Raw genomic sequence first — 23,291 nt, forward strand, 5'->3', positions numbered from 1 at the left:
TGAGCACGAGGTCGCGGCATCGAATCCCGGCCACGGCGGCCGCATTTCGATGGGGGCGAAATGCGAAAACACCCGTGTACTTATAGATTTAAGCGCGCGTTAAAGAACCTCAGGTAGCCGAAATTTCCGGAGTCCCCCACTACGGCGTGCCTCATAATCAGAAAGTGGTTCTGGCACGTAATACCCCATAATTAAAACCAAAATTTCTTGTCTCCGTCCGCACGTTCGTCAACGTGCCACAGCATGGGAAGAAGTTCGCTCTCTCGGCTACGGCGAATCGCTGTATCCTGCACGGAGTCTAGCGTGCACGCGGAGTGAACGTGATAGCCTCGTGCGCCTATACCGCCGGAGTGCGCTTTATTTCTCTTCCGGCAACCGAAAATCGCTGGCGGCGAGATAAGGAAGCCGGGAAGGAGCGCGCTGCCTGCGTGCAGAAGGTCGAGGAACTGTGGCGCGAATGCAGGACGGCGGAGATAAGGGAGCGCGAACCCGGAAACGAACGGGAAAGCCACGGGAACTCGACCGGACAAGGACGCGTATACCGTGGCTGCATATATGAGGCGAGCGGAAGACACCACTCTAAGAGGACCGGCTTAGCTTCGACAAACAAAAATAACACGTTTGTCTTTATCGTCTGCGCAGACAAAATGGTCCCGTAAGGACACAGCGGGAGATAGAACTCTACCCGAACCGGCTTCGCTCCTACGAAAAAAATAAAGCAGGCTATAGTGAACGGGGACACATACACAAATGGTAATTATATGATGATACGAAGTCGTGTTATAAGCATCTTCGTTCTGAAGCGAACCAGATCGTCGTGAGATGACTAGTAATGGCGTTCTCTTCAACTGCTCGTTGTTTACTTTAATGCGCGTATCGGAACTAAAACGAAAATTCGAGCTAGTTTGTTTTGCATAAATATATGTAAATCTCGGCACATTACGAACAAGGGACGACCGCACAAACGAGACGCAGCGCCCTGTAGGTCTCGTTTCTGCGGTCGTACCTTCTTTATAAGGAGCTGATATATATGTGTATGTGCATATATATGTGCAATGAACACATATGTGCATTTCTGCGTCCATTGCATAGCAAGTGTCTCAACTCTGCCGTTGCATTTGCGATTCATTCAAGTGTGCTGGCGCTAAAATGGCGAATCTTTTCTTTTCTTTAATTGTTAGATATACCTTCTGCACATCAGTCCATCTGAATGTCCTCGCGTGACAATGAAATGTTATGAAAGGAAGAAAGAACAAAAAGAAGGTCTGTGAGAAAATATTGCCACCATATCGACTTTCAGTAAAATCAACAAACCATGCAAGCAAGAAATAAAACTACGCAGAAAAACCACAGAAAGCGGACAGTTGAGTAGTTGGAAGGTGGCGCCCAGCGTGACGTTAGACTAGTAATGAACTTGCCTCCATCATGCTACGGTTTACTGTATGAACCACTACAATAGTTTTCAATTACAATTAAATTCTGGAATTTTACCTGCGAAAACTACAATCTCATTATGAGGCACGCCACACTGGGGGAATCCGGATTAATTTCGACCACCTTGGGGTTCTTTAACATGTACCCAATACACGACACACGAGCGCGTTTTCGCATTACGCCTTCATCGTAATGCGGCCGCCGTGGCCGGTATCGAACAATTCAGCGCCTTCGTGTTCAGCAAAGCAACGCCATAGCCACTGAGCTACTTGCGAAAGGCTGCGAAGAAGCATTTTTTATTGCTTAGGATCTATAGCACGCTCATGAACTAAAGAGACACTGAAACGAGAGAAAAGTTAATTTGTACGAAGGCGCTCCGCTAAGCCACGCCTGGCAAGGCCGCGCAGTAGAGTTTGCAACTGACGACGGAATCTGTAACAAGATTGCTTTTTGTGACACTAAGTCTCAGCATAGCGAAACGTTTCTCTAGAGCCGCATTGACGCCACAATGTTTATTACACTAGAGTGAGAGAAAAGAAAGAAGGAAAATTGCCTTCCGGGATTTTTCGCTCACGGCCAACGCCGCCGACACCGGCTTTTCTGCGACACGAGCTCCTTACCGCTGTCGCGTTAGAAAAGTCGCTCAAGCGCTTATTATACGTGCGGTCAAGTGAACCAAATCAACTTGCGCGGTAGAAAATCCCTACCGCTAGCATACGTGAGCACTTTAACATGACACGAGTCATGGAGAGCAGAGAAGCGGAACAGAAGCGACATGCCCCGACCGATCGATCAGAACAAAGACGGCAGGCACATATAATCTGGAAGCCCCGGAAGCAACAACACTCAGGGCAAGAAACACCACCAAGACTTTCCATGGCGTTCTTGTCAAACCTATACCAACGACATGAAATAGTCTGCCAGGCCGGCATTAAAGAAATAGTTTTTTTTGTTTAAAATTAAGCAACGTCTAATGCGAATATGTAAGAGCCGCTGATTCATTAGCAGTTTAGATAGCAGATGTTCGATGGCGAAGAGAAAGAGCAGGAAGTACTACTAAGAAGACGCCTTACGCGCACCGCACGACAATGTCAAGAAGGGGCTGCACCTCGCGATCCTCCTCACGCCTACCGTCACGTCTTCGTTGCTTTCATGTCAAATGCGAGCCCGCACGTTCACGCACGCACTCGAAGGGCTAGCGAGGGGAATGACTCCGTATGACCGGCCGTTATATGTGCGTGTGTGCTTCACACACGCACACACACGCGCCAACGCCAACGCCAACCCTCGTGCGTGCGAGGCACGAGACGTCGCCCATCTCGGCGTGACAAGTTGAAGAAGGAAGCCGCGGGAGGAAAGAAGATGCATGGCGCGCGACCGCGTCAGGCGGCGTGACCTACTCGCGAGGCTTACGTCACCTGGCCCTCTGTCACTAACCGCCATCAGCAGACATCGTTCCCGATTCACCGGCCGCGGAGCGCACTGTGGAACGCGACAGTGTCTCGTCCCACGGCTGCGGCGTGTCGTCGTGAAAAAACGAGGCACGGCGTACCGTACTCGTGATACGAAGTGTCATCGTTTGCGTGGTCTCGCGCTTCGAACGGCGTAGCGAAATGTGTCGATGACCCCGTAGCGGTGAGCAGCCAAACAGAGATTGACCCGACGACACTTCAACGCGGCTATGCCGAAATTTTTCTTACAACTCATAAAGAGTATATACCCCAGTAAACCAAATCTAGTTATTACTATAAGTGCGCTAGAACCAACTTAAGTGACACCTGTACCGTGTGGTATAGGAATGGAACGCGAAGAAATTTACGAGTAACACTGAAGTCCATAAGGATCGAGTCTCAAACGATCGGTCGAAGCCGCCTTCGTTTGAAAGTTCGTCTACGCATCGACGTCACGAGTATACGACGATGATGTACATGATGCTTGTCGAGGGTAACAGTGGTGACGACAAAAAAGTACGACGCGTCTCAAGCAAGCTTTAAGGATTCCGTACGTCTTGCGTCACAGTGGCACACACATTCTGGGGAATGACCAAGAACAGGAGCACAGCCAGTGGCACATAACGGATGGCTAAACCAAAGAAAATGAAGAAGTGCATCAAGAGAGTCCGCGAAGGACGCGCGCAACATCGCCGCTGGGTTCCTTGCACCACCACCAGATGGCGCTCACCTCTGCGCATGCGCGGCAGCGACATTGCGTTAGCCTCCCTACAATGCCTGAATAAAGCCTTCCGCGTCACTTTGTGCGCACTTTCAGTGAACACAAACTCGCGTTTCGACTCTTTATGCAATCACACACCAGCTTCGCTCTATATAGATTCCAACTCGTTGCACCTGCTGCATTCTTTCTTTCGTTCAGGCTTTATGCAGGAATTTATTTTTGTTAGGCGTTACAGAGGTCGTATCTAGTCCGATAAGGTTGATAACGACTACTAAGTGTTGATAAGCTTTGCACTGGTCGGATCAAGTTTCATAACATTGATAACATGCACTTCCTTGTCGGTCAGCCGTACAAGGGTTACATAAGCTCGTTAGCTGGTACTTGCATTCAGCGCCCGTATAACCTTCGTGTTAGGTTAATTTGGGTTCAATGGCACAAAGACAACTAAGGTCACGCTGCGCCCGTAACCTTCGTGTATTTGCATACGCAAATACATCCGCCGAGATACTGACCGACCCGGGAGATTAGTCAAATAAATCTTCGCTTTAAAATGGCAAGCGCCGCGTACGGTAAATAGACTATGCCCGAACTTCCATCACGCAGCGGGCAGCCTGAAACCACAAGGACAAAGGCAGAGGGAGTGGCCGCCACGCAGCGACCTACATTCGCGGCGTTGCTCGATCCCCATTGTTCTGAAATAAATGCCCTCCGCTTACGCCACTCAAAAGCCAGATCATCGGATACAGCAGCTGCTATTACGGATATCCAGACTAGCCTAAAACCTGATTAAGTTTGCTTAAGAAGCTTAGTCTGTCCAGAGAGCTCGGAAAGGGCCGATAGTGTTGTCGAATCATATACCTTTACGCTGTGTGTGCTGGATGTGGCGTTGGCTGAACGCGTGATGCGCTTCAGTTGTACGTGTGTGTGTGAAAATTTTGCGAATGCTCGCGGTGCAACACAAAAGTACGGCTTAGGCTTCTGGGCCTAAGCTTTAAATGCGTAAGCACGTCTACGCCTACCCAACGAGGAAGCCTGTCCGTCGCGCAAGGTGAATCGCTGTAAAGAAGAAAAAAATGCATAAAAGAACAGTTTCAATGAAGGCTTTGTTGAAAGATATGGTGATGGTGGAATAAAAGTCATCTCTAGAACCAGATGTAGAGCCGACTTGGTGCATAGTAAACATCAGGAAAATTCAGATTTTCCGAAAATTTGATGCCAAACACGCCAGATCCCCGTTGCGTTCCGGTGGTCGCGGGATGCGCCTTCCGTTGGGGCGTTCCTTCCCCGACCTAAATGCCACCGATCTATAAGGGTTCATGCACTTCACGTCGCGCAACAGAGACAGATAAGCAGTCAATAACTTGATAAGGATGATAGAGTGATGTTGGATTATATGTTATGGGTCTCAGCACGGTTGATAATGGCTCGACGTGGACGGTTAAAGTGCTAAAGCGCGATAAGGGCTTATAATGGTATGATAGGGGTCGGATCCGGTCCGATAAGGTTGAGAAAGACCGATAAGAGTTGATAAGGGTCAGATCGGGTTGATAAAGATCGGATCGAGTCCGATAAGATTGATAACGACAGCTAAGGGTAGATAAGCTTTACACTGGTCGAATCAAGTTTTATAACATTGATAACGACAGCAGGCGACATGAATATGAGCAAGTGTCACAATGGTTATGCATACTTAGACAACTCCCAGAGTAGTTTCTGTATGTATTTTTTTATCTTTCAACTGATTCATTTATGTATAATTAACCTGACCTCCTTCTCCTAGGAATCGAAGCAACTGTCAAGCCATCAACCGAAGCCAGCACTGGCTGCAAACGTATTTCTAGCGTCCCCACAACCACAAGCGCAACAAGAGACACGCTGCGAAGCCCGCGGGAGTCCGTGAATCTTGGAAACATGGGGCCCTCTTTCAATACTGTCGATTTCTCTTGACTCAGGGGGCGTTCCCATCTTTCGCCTCCATCGAAAAACGAGGCCGCCGTGGGCGGGGAATCGAACCCAAGACTGCGAAAGCATGCCATGAACGAAACGCACCTCGTATTCTCTTTATATATATTTTTTCCCTACGCGTCGAATTGGGACAGAATTGTATATAGCTTCTTCGGCCACTGTAACGATGAGCTAAACTGCAAGCAAGGCGAAATGCGGACGGGCGGCCAATCCGTTCTGGGGAGGAAGAAGTCGAAGCCGTCACCGATGGGGAAAAAAGAAACGAACTTCGAAGTAAGCGATCGAGCGACGCTGTTGCTGTTGGCCGAGAAAAGCACATGAACGCCAGATGAGCCAAACCGCACCGAAGCCGCCGCCGCGCAGACGGGAAGATTGCTGCGACGCGCCCGCCGAAGCGACCTGACCTCCCTGACTCGAGACGGGCTATGACTCATCGCTTTCGCGCGCGTTCCTTGGCCGCCCCGTGCGTGCGTGAGTGTGTGCGCGCGCGTGTGCGTACGAGCGCTTCTCCGCACGCCCGACGACATCCACGTGTCGCGGGGTAGGCCGAGGCAGCCAGTCGAGCGAGCTACGAAGCTGGCAGGAAAAGGGGGCGGAGAGAGATGAGGGAGGGAACGGTTGATCGGTCTCCCGAAGCGGGCCAGCCCCGAAACGTACATAATTCCGGGCAAACACTGCATGCGCGACCAAGCCGGAGTAGACAAACACGGAGTCCTGATGTATCGAGCCCCGCCGACGCCCCGCCAGGTGTGTGTGTGTGTATAGAGGTGTACATAGTCAGGTGCGTGCATGGAAACACCACTCTTTTAAAAGCCACAGGCGAGCTCAGAAGCCGGGAATGATTTGGAGCAAGGAATACGTGCTCAAGTATATTCTGGCAGTCGCGTTTTCTAGCTGTCGATATCTTTTAGCTCCCTTTACCGTTAATCTTGGACTAGAAAAGTACTGTATATGTTTTCCGAATGCACCCCTCGCGAAAATACCTCATATCGTGGTGTCTTGAGCGCCTGGCCGCCTATTCACAGCTGGAACTGAAGGAGGCACTGCGTAGGTAACGACTGCGCTGTGCCTACGTCGATTCTATGCTGGCGATCACCAGTGGGAGAAAAAATAAATTGAGCTCTTCAGTAGCGACCGCGTTCTGGAAGCTTTTGACGTCAGGCAAAAAAAAGCACGAATACGGTATCAAGTCGAGCGACGAGTGCTATCTCCAAGAGCAGTTCTCCAACGCCAAGTGTGTCAGATACGCGTACAACTGAGGATCACCACGCTATATTATTCCTGTTGCAAGGAGATGGACGAGAGATCCAGATTTAGCCTGTTGACGCGAAGAGTTCTTTTCGTTTCTCGCAGCTGCTAGTATCTCCACTTCAGCTCGGAGAGAATCACGTGCACGCTTCTAGAATACATTTATTTACACTACTCCGTTAAGTGGGCCACAGAGACTTGTTCACCGTTTGGCACAATGTGTCACCGAACCCCTCGAAGGGAGTCAGTCGCATGGGGCAACGGCTGAAGCTGAAGCTGCTATAACCTAACTCGCTCTGATGCCCTCCCGGTACCATGTATATCTGGCATGTATAGCTTGAGATAACCAACTGGAGTAAATTTAACGCAGGGTTGGTGGATAAGGCTCCGCATTTAGAAATGTTCTGCGCCAAGAAAAACGCGTGCAGCTCTTTGACAGGGTAAAGCAACTGGTTCACGAAACTTCAAGCCGCCGCAAACACATTCGCAGGACATTCCGGCGTGATCACGCCGGAACGGAGTGCGAACAGAACACGCAAGTCAAACGTGAGAGCATATATACCTTAGCACGTTTGCCTCTGCCTGCGTGACGCTTCTTTGATTCAATCACAGACGCTTTGTCTTAAAGTTGGAGCGCTTTTAGCGCCCCAGATACGCAACGACCACACATCGCAGCTTGAAACATAAATTAAGCGTAAGGCGCAATCTACTTCGTTTCTTCCAGTTGGCGCTTCATTCCGGCGAGATTGTAGCAAACATTGCGGTCTCTAAATAGCGATATCCGCCGTCGATAAACGAACGAATTCCATCGGAAGGCGACGAGTGTACGTGACCGGAGAGGAGCCCCAAAGAAGGGGAAGGAAACGAATGAAAGCACCAGCTGCGAAGGAATACTCCGTACTTAGACGCCACTGAGCCAAGGAACCTGTTCAAGGCACACAACGATGAATCTATGGGGGTTTCCTGGAAATACGGGGCTCTCTCCCTCGCCGCCGCAAGAAACAAGTTTCACACGGCGGCCAAGCCGAACACCGCGCTCGATTAGTTTGTCACGTCCTTCGGTCCACCGTAACGACGACGACGGGGGGGGGGGGGGGGGGGGGGGGAGAGGAGAAGAAGAAGAAGAAGCAAGAAACGAGGCCCTTATTTCGTGCCTCCGCGAACAAGCCTCTACTCTGCGGGCTTCCTCTCTTGTACAGTCCACGTTCTGTTGGCCCAGTCGTTTTTTCACCTTCTGTTTTTGTTTCTTTCTTTTATTTTTTTTTTCCGTCGCCCACTGATCGGCTCGTTTCTAAAGAAAGAAACGAAAGCTACGGGAGCATGCACAGCGGCAACCATTGTCCCAGTCCCGACGACCTTATTTGCACGGTGCGTGGCAGCCTTTCACTGAGATTGGCGCCGCAACCCTCACTGCTAACGACACGTAAGCACGAACCGCGCGTCAAGGAAGCAGAGGCCACACGACACCCGCGACGATCTCTCGCGTCTTTTTCTTTTTCTTTTTTTGAAATCTATCCTTTTTGCATGATGGATTGCGCATCTGATCCGCAAGACAGCTTAATGAGCCCGCCGTGCCGTACACTGCAAGACAACTATAACGGTGGCCGCTGCCTGGCCTGTCCCCTTATTCGCTTTCTCCTTCTATTCATCGCTTCCTTATTTTATATATATATATATATATATATATATATATATATATATATATATATATATATATATATATATATATATATATATATAAAGTGAACCTTTCTTTGCCTACCCTCAACACGCGGAAATTTGGTGTACGTGTATGTTCCTCGCCAAATGGTCAACAACTCGGGCTCCCGGGTGTGTGGCCATTCTTGGCCAAGCCCCGAGAACGGGTATGTGCCACTGTGACCCAAAGGGTGTATACAAGACATTAAATGTGCCTAAGATGTGTGTAGTACTTCCTTCTGTGTGAATACAGCTACCGTTGAAGTTCTCTCGACGAGCGAAATCCACTTCGTCTTTGTGACGCAGACAGTCAAACAGCTAGAGGCGACGAGGCAGTGACCGTATCATCAACTATATATACCGATTTCCACCTCGCAAAACTCAGACTCAAACTCAGACTCAGACTCAAATGCAAACCGTAGTCTTTAGACTTCAACGTCCCGCTGGATATGCGTTTCTTTTTCTTTTTTCCAATTCAATCAATTCATTAGAGTCGCAGGTTTGCGGTCTCGACAGCAACACGGTGGGGAATGTTTGGGAGACAGCCAGGTCAAAAATCCGCCCTCGAGAGAACACACGAACGCACACGCGCCGCAGCATGGCGCATGATCTCCCAGGAATAACAAAATGGAATTAATCGCGGTCAACAGAGCGATGTATAAGTGCCGCTTCATGTTAAGATAAACGCACATCACTGCATCAGTAGCTGATGAAGCTATTTCCTGTCTTATCTTTCATGATTGTAATCGGAGCACATAGAAATAAATGAGAGTAAAAAAAAAGCGATATTAATTTTGATGCGCTCCGTTTGTCGTGCAGGTTAATTTGTTACGCCCCTATATAAGTTTGCCCAGTAACAATGCTTAACACACCAAGTAGGTGACCTAATTATTTGCTTTGATTCACGCTTATTACGTAGTAGTTCCTTAAATACCGTTTTCATAATGTTGCGATATCTGCTGTTCGGTTACATAGAAGATTGCTAACTCATTTCAACGCATACCCCTCGACTTCGTTTCTCCATTTTTTTTTTTACTTTTTTCGTTTCGCTTGCCTGTCACCCTGATAACACCGGTTCGTAGCATACGAGTCGAAAGCGTCAACGTTCTGCCATCGCTATCGGGCGATAAAAGACGACCCTTCCAGGACGCAGTCATTCAAGCACGATTATGAGCGTCGCAGACAATGCATCAACATCCCTCCCCCAACTCGTGAGCGTCCATTGCGTCAGCTTCAGACCGTCGTCCAGGCAGCACCTGTACGTCACCTGTATCGGGCGTGCAGGTCGAAAATCGTAGTCACTGCTTCTCCGAAACTGCTGCTTCATAAGTTGATGGAACACTCATACGAAGCTGCACCAGTGTTTAAAAATAGAGATAAAAAAAAAAGGAGAGAGCCGGGCTGAAGGCAGGAGCCCCCTAACGAAGTAGTTTAAAATTGCCACAGTTCCTCATTTACGGCCACTGAAGAGTTCGTAATACCTTTGTTGTGTGTGTGCGTGTCTGTTGGTGTACTTAAAGTATGTGTGTGTGTGTATGCTCACTGTGTATACGTCATATATCGCGCACCGAAACGCATGTAGCATGCAGGCCATCAGCAGTGGCGTCGCTAGAAATTTCGTCCGGGGGGGGGGGGGCTCACGTTGCAGCTTGGCCTCCTCCTTAAGAGGAATCTTTATCTCGGATGCTCCTATCTAAATACATGTAGAAGGTGAATTAGCTTTTCTCGGCAACCATTCCACAAGATTTGATGAGGTTTGTTGCATTTAAAAGAAAAACTTAAATTCTACTGTCTTCTCGTTTCGAATTTTTTATTTAGGTCGTCAATTTTTTTATTAAAAATTGGCACAAATCCCAAATTTTCAGAAAACGAAACTATTACGTTTAAAACTCTGTAACTCAACAATGAAAAATAATATCAGAATTCTGTGCATCGCATCTAATAGTAAATCTACAGCGGACAAAATTGATAAGTTGCAAATGAATCTCAAACAATTTAGCATTATCGAAATACGGCTTTTGCAGAGCCCTTGTGCACCAGGTAACTAATTCACGTAAGATACAAACTGACATACCGAATTTGTCCGCTTTGACTTTTATAGTCGATGCCATTTGAAGAACAACGATATCTGTTTTTGATAAAAAGCTTTTAGTTTGTAAACGTCGTGCTTCTATTTTTTTCGTACTTTCAAATTTTTCAAAATATTTTAAACAAAGTTCAGGCCCTAAATCGAACTTCCGCTTCCAACGGATACTAGAAGTTAACTTTCTCAAATTCAACAAATTTCATTAAAAGTTATCCAGGGGTTATCTCAGAAAAGCGTTCCTGCGTTTTACATTTATTTGAATATGCCGCGTCGGAGTTGGGCCCGAGCTAAAGCTTCCTGTTAAACAATTTGTCGAGAGATCAAATACATGAATAATAACTGCATTGCCATTGCCAAACATGCTGCAAACGAATTCTGGAACGCTACGCACTGTCAAAACTAATAATATATGTATTGTTTAATAAAAAGATATACTCGTATGGTGCCAGAAATTGTGCTCAAAATAACACATATCAATGCTTCCATGTTTTTTGCTATTTAATAAGTAGAGGAAATATCACACGATCCTTAGAAATATATCAGTCCGAAACCAGCAAAGCAATGCATGCCACTGATATGAAAAATGTAAAGGCCATGAAATGAACAAGTTGAGGACAAATATGTTAATGAAACTTTGTCATTCAACAACCTTGTTTACATTTTTGTACATATGCAACGACCATTGAAAAATCTCAATGACGCTGTCATTTATTCCAATGTATTACGCAGGAGCAGCTGTCACCGGTCGTGTATCGTGAGTAATTGCACCGAAATTATTGTTACAACAGAGATCACCTATATAAAGCCGTTCTGCAAAATATACGAGGGCGAGTCAAATGAAAGTGAGCCAATGCAAATACATGACAAACGGGGTACTTAATTTAAAAGTAGTCTCCATGAGCATTTAGACATTTATCACATTGACTAACCAGTCGGGTGATTCCCGTCTCATAAAACTCCTTAGGTTGCTGCTTCAACAAATCTGCAACTCACTCTTTCACGTCATCGTCCGACACGAATATGTTTCCCTTAAACTGTTTTTTTTTTCATTTGCCCCAAAACGTGGAAGTCGCAAGGCGACAGGTCTTAGCTGTATGGCGGATGTTGCAGCGTTTACCACTTGAACTTTGCCAGTTTTGTATTAACCACATCAGCGACGTGGGGACGGGCATTGTGGAAAAATTAAAAATTAAATTATGGGGTTTTATGTGTCAAAACCACTTTCTGATTATGAGGCACGCCGTAGTGGAGGACTCCGGAAATTTCGATCACCTGGGGTTCTTTAACATGCACCTAAGTCTAAGTACACGGGTGCTTTCGCATTTCGCCCCCATCGAAATGCGGTCGCCGTGGCCGGGATTCGATTCCGCGACCTCGTGCTCAGCAGCCCAACACCGTAGCCAGGTCGTGGAGCAAGATGACCCCATTCGTCAATTTTCCACGTCGTTTGTTCTTGATTGCGACACGCAGCCGATCCGGCGTTTCACAATATCGGAAACGATTGATAGTCTCTCCGGCTTTAGAAAATTCTATCAGTAATGGCCCCTGACGATCGAAAAAAAAAGTAGTAAACAACACCTTTCCAGCGGAAATGACGGCCTTTGCTTTCTTTGGGGGCGGTGAATTTGAATGTTTCCACTGTAAGCTTTGCCTTCGTGTTTCAGTCTAGTAGTAGTGGCAACATGGTTCATCACCAATCACAATTGCAGACAAGAAGTCGTCGCCTTCATTGTGTTACCGGATCAGATGAGTCAAGGCAGCGCAAAACCTTCTTCTGGCGGTGGTTCAAAATCTTGGGCATCCACTGCGCACACAAGAGCCGATGACCGAGATGATCGTGAATTATGGTGTGAACCGAACCGCGACTGATGTGCACGCGCTCTGCCAGTTCATCGATGTTTATCCTCCGTTATTTTCTCATCAGCTCATCAACTTTTGCACTCGTGTTGGGGGTGATTGCACGATGGCTTTGGCCCGGTCTTGGATCGTCTTTGCAACTTTCACGTCCTTTTTCAACCGTTTGCTCCAATGCTTCACAGTGGCCAATGAAATGCAACGTTCAGCGTACACGGCAGCCATACGGCGAATAATTTCCTTTTGGTAACACCTTCAGGTGCCAAAACATTCACGGCACCCCGCTGCTCAACTCGTAAGTGTCCATTACGTCGCGCAACCATGTTCAATTCAGTGTATGAGGGCATTAAAGAACATTTACCCTCACATCTGCGTGTCACTTTTGTAAATGAAAGATGCCTGTGTGCTACCCGCATGCCTCCCAGATAATGAACCGAACCATTATTGCGCGGGGTGGGTAGGCTCACTTTCATTTAACTCGCCCTCGTTCATTAGAAATGCGAAGATACAATGGAATATACAAATGCTTGATAAAGGACAAAAAATGTCACTGGAAAGAAAGTTCACTGCACGTATACACAAAACCTCGCAACAAGATATTTAAATATACGTATAAGTCTCCAATAAATCTACGTATCTAAGAAAAAATCACTGTATATAATGCGTCAAACAAGGCAGATAAACATGTAGCGCAATCACAGATTCACAGAATCCTAGATCCCGCCCCTATTCCATCCACTCAATCCGATGTATCGCGTGCGACGGAAGGCGGCGCGCTTGCTCCCCGCTTTTCTCCTTTGCGCACGCAAGACTGAGCCACCATCGTAGGCTCACCCATTCCTTCCACCCCCCTACTCTTTCACTCGCACATACAGCATGCGGCGCGCGGTCAAGACGTTATTGCCCAAAGACTTCATACGAAACATGAGGGCGACGGCGACAACAGAAATGAGCCTGGAGTCTTCATATAATTGCTATCAGAATAATACAGTAATAGTATCCGGCAACCGAAGGGTGCCGTGGCCGATTACTTTCCGCAAGAGAAGTAAAAAAACTGTCACCATGCGACAATTCGCTGCGCCGGAACAATGTATCTTTTTTTTTTTTCCTTTTGTGGGGCGGGGCACAAAAAAAAAAAACGCAAAGGAGAGTATGTTGGCCACAATCCAATGCCTACTTTGGGCACCTAATGTGACTACCGAATGAATATCGAAGAAAACGTGAGACGCTTGGTCCACCGAGAACCATACGCATAGTGCTCGGTATTTTACACCGGCGAGACAAGACTTTCCGGAGAGGTTGCGCTCAAGCGAGCACGGTGTAATCCGTCAAGTCTTCACAGTGATGGCGGTGAGCGACCATTGTTTATTTTTCTCGCCTGCTAGCCAGAAGGCGTCCAAAACTCCGCCAGGCGAAAATTCACTCGGACAGAGAAAACCACACGCGCACCGAAGTACGCCGCGCGGTGGTTTCGGGGCAACACAAGAAAAACGCATGCGCTTTCGCTGGCTCTGGCAGCCCGCGGGTAGGGTAGCGAGAATTAAGAAAAAATAAGAGGCTCAATGTGTCCTCACGAATAATGTGTCCTCAAAGTAGAAAAAATATATAAGAACGTAGTTACCCTGGCTGGCTTTAGTGTCTTGATATGGATGCTTTGGCGTAGGTGAAAAAAATATGTTGATATTTTTTATGCGACATGAGGGCACAAATGAACCACCACAACGCTTCGTCTCATCGTATCTCGCTGCGTGTTTTGTCAACTTGTCTGAGAGTGTGTTTATTTGGCTTGTCTCGTTGTATGTTCCGATCTAAGACTTTAGAAAAGTCAATGCACCTTTGGCGTCAAATGTTTATAACAACATTAAGCCCACAAAGTTCCGGAATCGAAAACCTAAAGTACTACTTTGGAAATATCAATGCACCTTTCGCATCAAAAGTTTATTAGAACTTTATACCAATGAAGTTTCAGAATTGACATCCAAGCGCTCCCGATTCCGAGGCCTCAGCCAGATGCCGCGACGAGCCCGCCTACCACGCCTTTGAAACTTTGTGCTCGGATGGAGCTCCTCGTGTTACGATATGTGACTCCCGGTGCATGGGCGTTGCCGCGAAATCCAGCCCGACTTCACAGTGTTCGCGCTAAAATGTTTTTTTCGAGCGTGAAAAGGACATTCTAGACAAAATCGAGCATTATTTCTGTCGCCGGGGGTTGTTTTGGCCGGTGGCGCATGGACAGCACGAAAAAATTTCGGGGGGGGGGGGGGGCTGAAGCCCCATAAGCCCCCCCCCCCCGCTTGGCTACGCCCCTGGCCATCAGCGATGAGAATATCTCCAGCTTTTCACTAAAGTTAACATCTCTCTCTCTCTATCTCGGCTCTAACATAACCTAACCTAGCCAGACCACTGAACGAATTAAAAACGCATCCGGACGTTTACTTAAAGCGCCCGTACAACCCGCACTCGTCATGACACTGATTTGTTATCGCCCGGAAGTTTTCGAGGAGGAGATAAATGAGCTGGTTCAAGCTGTTCGCTGCGATTAGTGTGCATAATAGAGAACGTCTGCCCTTCATTTAGGAGATTTACACGGCAAATCGCGTGCCAGGCTCACATGGGACACACAATACAACGACCGCTTTTCTTTTTTCTTTTTAATTCCGTCGTTGCCAGACTCGATAACATTATATGTACGCAAGCTTCCAGCATGCTAGCAACAACATATGTTTATTGCGATATGATTACGATTAAGATCCATTCGTTAGGGATGGAACATTGGCCTAAAGAACAGAAGAATATAGCGGGGTTGGGTACAGTGATGAAGTGGGCCTGATCCGCACCGCACAGTCGGTAGCTGGTACGCACTGCACCATGCAGAGGATGTCCGATTCCACGGCGAAAGCGTAGAGCGTTCACAAGACGCTGCCAGCCTACGCCGATGGATAATATCAACTCTTCATAACTGGCCACTCGCAGCCGCGTGAGACATAACCCAAATGAGCTCCAGAACAGCTCGTATAGTTCAAATCAATCCCTATACTTGTTGCGTTACTTTTCATTCGGAATCGCAGCCTCGATTCTACCATCACAGACACCATTTCATTCTGAAGGCATAATGCGCAATTTCGCAAGTGACACGAACTTTGTTGCGAGCAGCGTCGGAACTTTCTTGGTTCCTCGAATCTCAAGACCAAAATTTGGAGAGAAGGGGCCCCCTGAAGAGCTCCGCCACTGTCGCAAGAACGCCCCGCGAATGCGGAGGCCGTTGAAACGCTCAGAAAGACGGGCAATTAGGCAGTGTCGATATATCGTGGCCATTACCGCGACTTGAGCTTCCCTGTTTGCAGCCATTGTTCGCTTGTTAAAAGATGCTATCTCAATTCTTCCAAACATCCGGATTCCGCGAGAGCTCGCAAAGCCCATGCCCGCAACTGCGGGTGACAACTGATATCGGCTGTTAAATTTACAGTTTGAGTCAGAGGTTTCTTTTTTCTTTTTATTTGGGGGGGGGGGGGGGAGAGGGGCGTTACGCCTATGGCACACGCCATAGTAGAGATGGCTGCGCGTTCTACTCTCGAGTTTCAATGCGCGCCGCAGCAGGGGTGTGGCCAAGGGGGAAGGGTGTTTTGCTGGCGAAACACCGCTGACGTTCTGCTGGTGCCTATGAAAAAGTCTTTCTAAGAAGGACGAAGGGATTACAATAAGGCTGAAACCAACTAAACCTGATTCAACCTAAAACGTACCAACTGGCTAATCTCTCGATTCTTCTCCGAAATAAAGTTCCGGCTGCGCTAGTAGTGACGCATTTTTTTTTCATTCCTCTCCCATCAGAATACGGCCGCCGTTGCCGGAAACGGAACCCGCCGACGTCGTGCAGAGCAGCAGAAGTTCGTAGCAGCTATTAACGTTCATGATGACAAGTCCCGTTAAAGGGGATTTGCAGGAATACGGCTTTAGCTGTATTCATGCAAATCCCCTTTAGCGCAGTGACGACAGTACCACTAACCCCGCCACTTGTATTGGAATTTAACCCACCGCTGCATGCTTTAGTGGCTATCACGTTGTGTTGCCGAACACGAGGTCGCGGGTTCGATCCCGGTGACCTAGCGCGAAAAGCGCTCGTGTACATAGATTTAGGTGCACATTAAAGAACACCACGTGGTCAAAATTAACCGGAGTCCCTCGATACGGTGCGCTTCGTAAAAAAAAAAAAATCGTAGTTATATGGCACGTATAACACCTGAATTCGTTTAATTAACTGATCAATTAATTACATTTTGGGATTCGCCAAGTGAAGCCGCAATAAAAAAAATTGAGCACGTTGGTTTTGGTGCGCAAGAGAGCTTTCCTGCGACAAGTGAACATGTTTAGTTACAATCTAATACTGTAGTTGATCATGGGCAGCAATCGGAAACCGATGAGGATTGCATGTTTCCTGCGTGTGTACTTTATGCATCTCGCAGTAGGTCAGTGTGTCATTCTGCAAATGTAGGCAGAGCGGAAACTTGATTCAGTTATGAGTGGAGCCGAATGCTCCTTTGGTTTCCAGAACGCACGTTCCAAGCTCCACAAAGGGGTGGAGTTCTTCACGTAAAAAGTAAGGTTGGAGCGTCAAAGCGGTTGACATAGAGAGAAAACGACGGTGAAAACGCGATAACCTACGAGACAGACAGTCAACGTCTAACGCACTTGTAGTCCATTAATCGCCCTGGAGTCCAGAATTCTATGGTACTAGTGCAGTAATCATGAAACTGGGCACTAGAAAACGGTTTGAGGAATCGAAGTGGCGCATTGTATTGAACGCAGACACGGGAGGGGACGTGTTGTGCTCTTTGGTTTTCCAGCAAAGAGCATCAGAAAAAATACCCATCTAGTGCGTAGTCATCGATCGATCATAGCGGTTTCTTAAGAGATGTAAAGCAAGGTCTCCGACGAGAACAGCCGCGTATATGAACGAGGTTGTGCGTGAACGGTTAAAGGAAATGGAAGCGGGTTACTTCCGGAGAGCATTAGTGATGAGGATTGGTGTGAGTGGACATGTGATCTGGGGTTCCTTAGAAGTCAACCACATCTTAAATAGCTACCGTCCATAGATATGTGCACTAGAAACTCATATGCAACGACCTTTATACAGTGACCCACAGCAGGCGGCCAGTACACTCACCATGGTAGACACGACGACAAAGTTTGGTTGTTCATCGTAGTCATCCGGCTCGTGGCCGAAGTACACGGGCGGCGCGTCGCACTCCGACGACGAATCGTCATCCACTTCGTAACTCATCGTGGAGCCAGCGAACGGGCGTGCTACAAGACGACGTCGAAACCACCTCACGTGAAATCAGCGGCCCAGACACACAGGGTAGCGCGAGCGCATGTCAGAAGTATATTCCTCTCAGCACAAGAAAGAAACGACGATCACACTCTGGAGCACAACCGTCAAATGCCCCAGGCACAATTTGTGGCAACTTCCACTCACATCACCAGCAGCAAATCGGTAATTCACTCGGTTCAAACAAGCGCGTTCACACGCCGGGAGCCACGGGTTTCCGGAACTGGCACTGTCAGACGATTAGCGAATATTTGTCGAGCTCAAACACGGCGACGCGATGGGAAAAGAGGGAAAGGGGGGTTGCGAACAGAGGAAACAATCGCCGAGAATGTGTCGCTGGTTGGTCACAGCGGCCGTCCAGGAACTCGCGCAATATGACCAGCTCACGACGTTCACGTTTACCCACCGCGCACGGTTCCCACAACACAAGAGGCGCATTCCACGGAGCGGCAGCGGCGCATACAATGCGCGCGCGTTCGGGCTGGACGACGGGCGTCCGCTGGAGAAGCAACGCACGTGAAGCGCAGGTACTACCCGTCCATATCTCGCGCCGCCGATGCCGTTTCGTGCGACCGCGCTGCAGCGGAGCAGCTAACCAAGCGGCCAGGCCGCACGCAGCACAGCACAAGCCGACTGGCGCTCGCTCGCGCGCTCTCGGCCACACAGACGGGAGACCGGCAGGAGCAAGAGGCGCGCTCACTAAACTTCTTGCGGAAGGGAAGCACGCGCTCCTCTAGAGCGCGGGGGAGAGAGGCGAGCTGCGGAGCGCTGCCGCTGGGTCGGACGCCGCGTCGCTCGTGCCAGCGGCGAGCTAGCCGCTGGAACAGGTTTCGGTTTCCGGCCGCTTGGCGAAGGGCCCTCCCCTTCCCCATTCCCCCTCCGCCGCTCGCCGCCAAGTCTCATCTCTAGAGAGAGGTAACTATCTCGAGAGCGTATGTGTATCACACGCCACGGCGGTCTTGAAGCAGCATTTCTCTCGCTACGGGCGGTCCCGCTTCTCCAAGCGCCGTGTCGCTCACCGCAAGAAAAAAGAGAAGGGGAATGCTCGAACAATGCACGAGCTTTGCGTGCCCGTGTCGACGGCAGAGGACGACGCACGTCTTGTAGAAAACTCGCGCGGAGCAATCGGAGCAGCAAGCGTCCACGACGTCGCCTTCTTTTAGAGGCTGACTGCGCAGTCCGTGTTTTCTTAGATTGACTGGAACGTCTATACGTGAGCGAGTCGAGCCGGAAGTCGAGCTGTGACCAGCCCAAGCTGACAGCAGTCACGCGAACTTGTTTCTCGCGGCTGAGATACCAGCGGTAGCTCGCGTGGGAGGCGAGAGTACTGCGGACGAACAGTACATCGCTGCTGTCTGCAATGTGCCCGACCGACCCAACAGCGTTTGCACGAACAGGCCGGTTTAAGTTAGTCTACAATGTGCAGTCGAGTTGGTCCAGCTTCACGATCTAGCAAGGTTAGCCTCGCAGGACGCTTGCTCAGGCCTACCAGCGAGCGTTTACATGAACCCAACAGGCAACTATCAGCCTGCAAAGCTGCGCGATCCTCCGTACTTTCTCCGGCGCGTGATTCTCTTCACCTCCAGGCGCCTTCCTCGCCCGGCGCTCACTTCCCTCGCGGCGACACACACAGCGTCACCGATTGCTTGCGCGTAAAATGCCAGAAAATCGTTCTCACTAATGCTTCGCTGTATGCAGCTGACAAGGAAATTTATTCACCCGTAAGCACGCTTACAACTGTGGTATGAACGTAAAGTACAATATAAGGTATATCACATGTAATACATCATGCTTGATGTAAGCAAAACAGTTTAGCAAATGAAATGATAAATGGTGTGTGCTTGACATTGACTTTGCCACAGACGACAACAACAACAAAACATCATTACAGTGCCCACGCAAAAGCATTATTGTCAGCCCCGAATATATTAAAGACACCCGGGGCACATACAAATACAAGGCCTCAACTAAGGCAAACAGAATTGAGCATTATTCTGGCTGTAGAAAGACTTTGCCTCGGGAGATGGTTAAGTACCGCGTAGAGCAGCGGCGAAGAAACTCGGCTTCACCGTGTTTGAACAACTGTTCTTCAAGATGACCCCATACTATCACCCGTAGTTTTCGCATTCTGGGGTGCATTGCTCGATTTGACTGCCGAGATCGCTCCGCAATGTTGCGGAAGCACCACAAAACGTAGCTAGCGCTGTAGTAGAGATTCGCAGACCGATCTCGGCGCTGTGGTGGCCGCACGATGGATGTTGCAAACATTCTTGCAACTATATATATAGCTTCCAGAAAGTGCGTGTTGCAACGCACTCCCTTACTAGTACATGCGCGCTGGTCTCTGTTCGTGAGCAATGCATGCATTTATCATTCGCTACCATACGCCAGCGTTCAAGCCTGTCTCTTGTAGGTAGAACGCCCCACTGATATTGCCAATGAAAATCCTTCATCGGGGAAGTTGAGAAGGAAATTTATTCACCCGTAGGCACGCTTACAACTGTGGTATGAACGAAAAGTACAATATAACGTAAAGCACAGGAACCTAGGCCGCGATCGCCATTGGAGGCAAATTATAAACGCACAACTTTACATGTTATCATCGATGACCTACGCTGTTTCCCTGGTAATCTTTAGGAGTTTGTGACATATACTTCTTCAAATATATTATAAAAGAGAACAGCAAAGCAGCATTTGTAACCCCTTCTATTTCAAAAGAAATCCTTTTAGCCTAATATTCTTTAGAGCGCTCCTCCGCGTACTTTCCCCGGACCACGATTCTCTTCTCCACCTCCAGGCACCTTCCTCCTCCAACCGCAGCACCAACCGGCTATCGAGCGCAGGCGACAACGGCCGGAGTGAACGACGGTCGCATTCCTGTACATAATTTCAACCCCATTTTCCGTCCTTCGTCAGCGGCTTAAGTCGTTATCACCGGCATCGACCTTTCGGCACGGAGTGCGATAAGGGTGGAATGGAACCAAATGAAAACAATTGCTGTAATATGTACTGGCCTTGGACGCTAAAACTCGACCGACGACACGTGAGAATCGAGTTAAAATGCGAACTAGGAAACAGATACGTCGGTCGCCGAGCGAGAGAGGTAGAGAAAGAAAAGTTATGCAGATCAAACGCACATATCTAAGCTGAAGCGGTTAATTAAGTGCCATATAAGTAACGGCGATGCGCGCAACTGTACACTTATTTTCATCCCGAGTCACGTGTAACCTGATACAACGTTACACCGGTCACAAGCCATAGCGAAACGCAAACACCAAATCAGGTGGATGCACACTGCAAAATATATCGGCACAGCACTGTCACGAAGACCGAGGCGACGCTCGTCGAGGCAAATGTGGCGGCGAGAAGCGTGCGCACTTTTGCGACAAGTTACGACGCATTTCTATGAGCATTTAAGTATTCTATGCCATTTGTGCCACGGTGACACTACCCACTCTGGAGGCTTGGCCAAGAATGGGCGGGACAGCCAGTGGCACCAGAATAGGGCACACCACAAACATAAGAAACGCAAGAAAATCAAGGAAAGCCGCTAAATATCGTGCGGCATTCCGCTAAAAGGTCCGGGTGCTTTATGTATACCTATAGATGAACTGATATTATATAGTATAGGTTTAATGTCGTCATTAATTGTTTTGCTACGCAGAACAGGGGTGCGCTTATTGGTGCTATACTCTACACTGTTAGAGTTGGCGTCTGACACCACGTGGCGGAGAGGTCATTCACCCTACCCCCCCTGAACCGGAGCCCACGTGCACCGGAGGGGTCATTCACCCGACCTTCTCCCCGGATTCGTCGATGAGAGGATCGACCTCTCCCTCCCGTGCTTGGTATTGCAGGAGGAGGGGCCCTCTCTCCGTGCCTGTCACGTGTCATCGATGGAAGCAAGATCCCGCCCACACTTGTAGAGAGCTATTTAAGGGGCTCCGAAATGTACTTTGATATACTTCTTACTTGAGACTTCATATTTCATGCTTTCCTTATTTTCTTTCAACTACCTTTGAATAAACCGTGCAAGTTTCGCACTAGCAAATCGTCTCGCCCCTGCTTGGTCGCCACGATCTACCGGATGCCTGCAGCCCGCCGACAACGCCACGCTATCCAATAAGTAATGTCGGTCGAGCTTCGTTAGGCAGGCGCCGCTACTTCTCGGCAGCAGTACGGTACGCTACCCTGGAGTACGCAACAACACATATTTTTTCTCACAAGCAACCATGCCGCGTGCGTACATGAATTTGCGAAGCTGCATGTGTTTTGATATACACATCGTAGAAACGAAATACAACTGTTAGAAATCACGCTGATGTCACCGTGTTTAAGATATATATATATATATATATACATACTGACGCTTTATTTTGTGCTTTGAAACTTGCCGGCACATCTCCGAGCCCTACGTCCATAGTTCCGTTGCCAGCCATCTTTGGACCTTCAGAGAGAGGAATACGGATGTTCGCTGCGTTCCATCCATGACGCCGTGGACTGTGGCTCGTCGAAGGGCCATTTCGACGTTGTAAAGAAAAAGCAATTCGCGTCCGTTCCTCTAAGCACTGTAATTCAGAAATACTTGGCTAATAAGCTTGGACAAATGGACGCAAGTTACTTTCTTTCATTAGGAAGGTTTAGAAATAGGCGACCCAGAGTTAGGGGACGTTATCGACCAGGCGCAAAAAAAAAAAAAAACTGAAGGAGAATAAAAGGAACGCGAAAGACGTACAAAGGAGTTTAGATATTTTGGTAAACAAACCCGCTTGGTTACGCTATTTTTACAATTGCTTTTCTTCCTCTTCGTCCTCTTCTTCTTCTTTCTCTTCTTTCTTTTTCGCTTAAGGGAGGTAGTGGTGGCCATCTTCTCTAAAGCCGCATATTTCTGAAGTTGAGCATGTCCGTGTGAGTGCACACGCAAGTGCTACATTACAAAGCTTGAAAAGTTTGTTCTATACATATATACCATTCGAAACACGTGTGGCACAGTCGGGAGTAGCCACGGTCTTTGCGCGAGCTCCCTGGGCCTCATCAGAATGCCCTATCACGGGCGTAGCCAGAGTAGGAGGGGAGGGGGGAACACCGAGCAGTAATCAAACAAAACGGGAGGGGAAGTTACGAGTGGGAAAAAAAAACCGAGCTTGGAAAGTTTCTTTTGCTTTTCGTCCTGATTCGGGAGTCCGGCACCAGGACGACACACACACACACACACACACACACACACACACACACACACACACACACACACACACACACACACACACACACACACACACACACACACATATATATATATATATATATATATATATATAAAGTGGCGTAGCCAGAAATTTCGGTCGGAGGGGGGGGGGGGCTCACTTTACAGCTCGGCCTCCTCCTTATAGAAAGACTCAATGGATCAAATACATTAAACATTAGTAATAACTGTGTTGCCATTACCAAAGACGCTGCAAACGAATTCTTGAACGCCACGCACTGTCAAGACGAGTAAAATATGTATTT

The 23,291-nt window shown here is 48.3% G+C and overlaps 1 protein-coding gene across 4 annotated transcripts in view; it reads right to left on the minus strand.

The window, feature by feature from the left end:
- Window positions 1–23,291, minus strand: part of LOC142575768 (death-associated protein kinase 1-like) — a 202,527-nt gene that overhangs the window by 153,109 nt on the left and 26,127 nt on the right. Inside the window, exon 1 of one of the 4 annotated variants that reach the window (XM_075685394.1) lies at window positions 17,619–18,486. The exons of the other annotated variants lie outside the window; for them this stretch is intronic. Coding sequence (XP_075541509.1) covers window positions 17,619–17,735 — 117 coding nt within the window. The 5' untranslated portion in view covers window positions 17,736–18,486. Of the gene's footprint in view, window positions 1–17,618; window positions 18,487–23,291 lie in introns of those variants that run through there. 4 annotated transcript variants of the gene reach the window in all.

The sequence above is a fragment of the Dermacentor variabilis genome, chromosome 3 (genome assembly GCF_050947875.1).
Source record: "Dermacentor variabilis isolate Ectoservices chromosome 3, ASM5094787v1, whole genome shotgun sequence".
NCBI lineage: Eukaryota > Metazoa > Arthropoda > Arachnida > Ixodida > Ixodidae > Dermacentor > Dermacentor variabilis.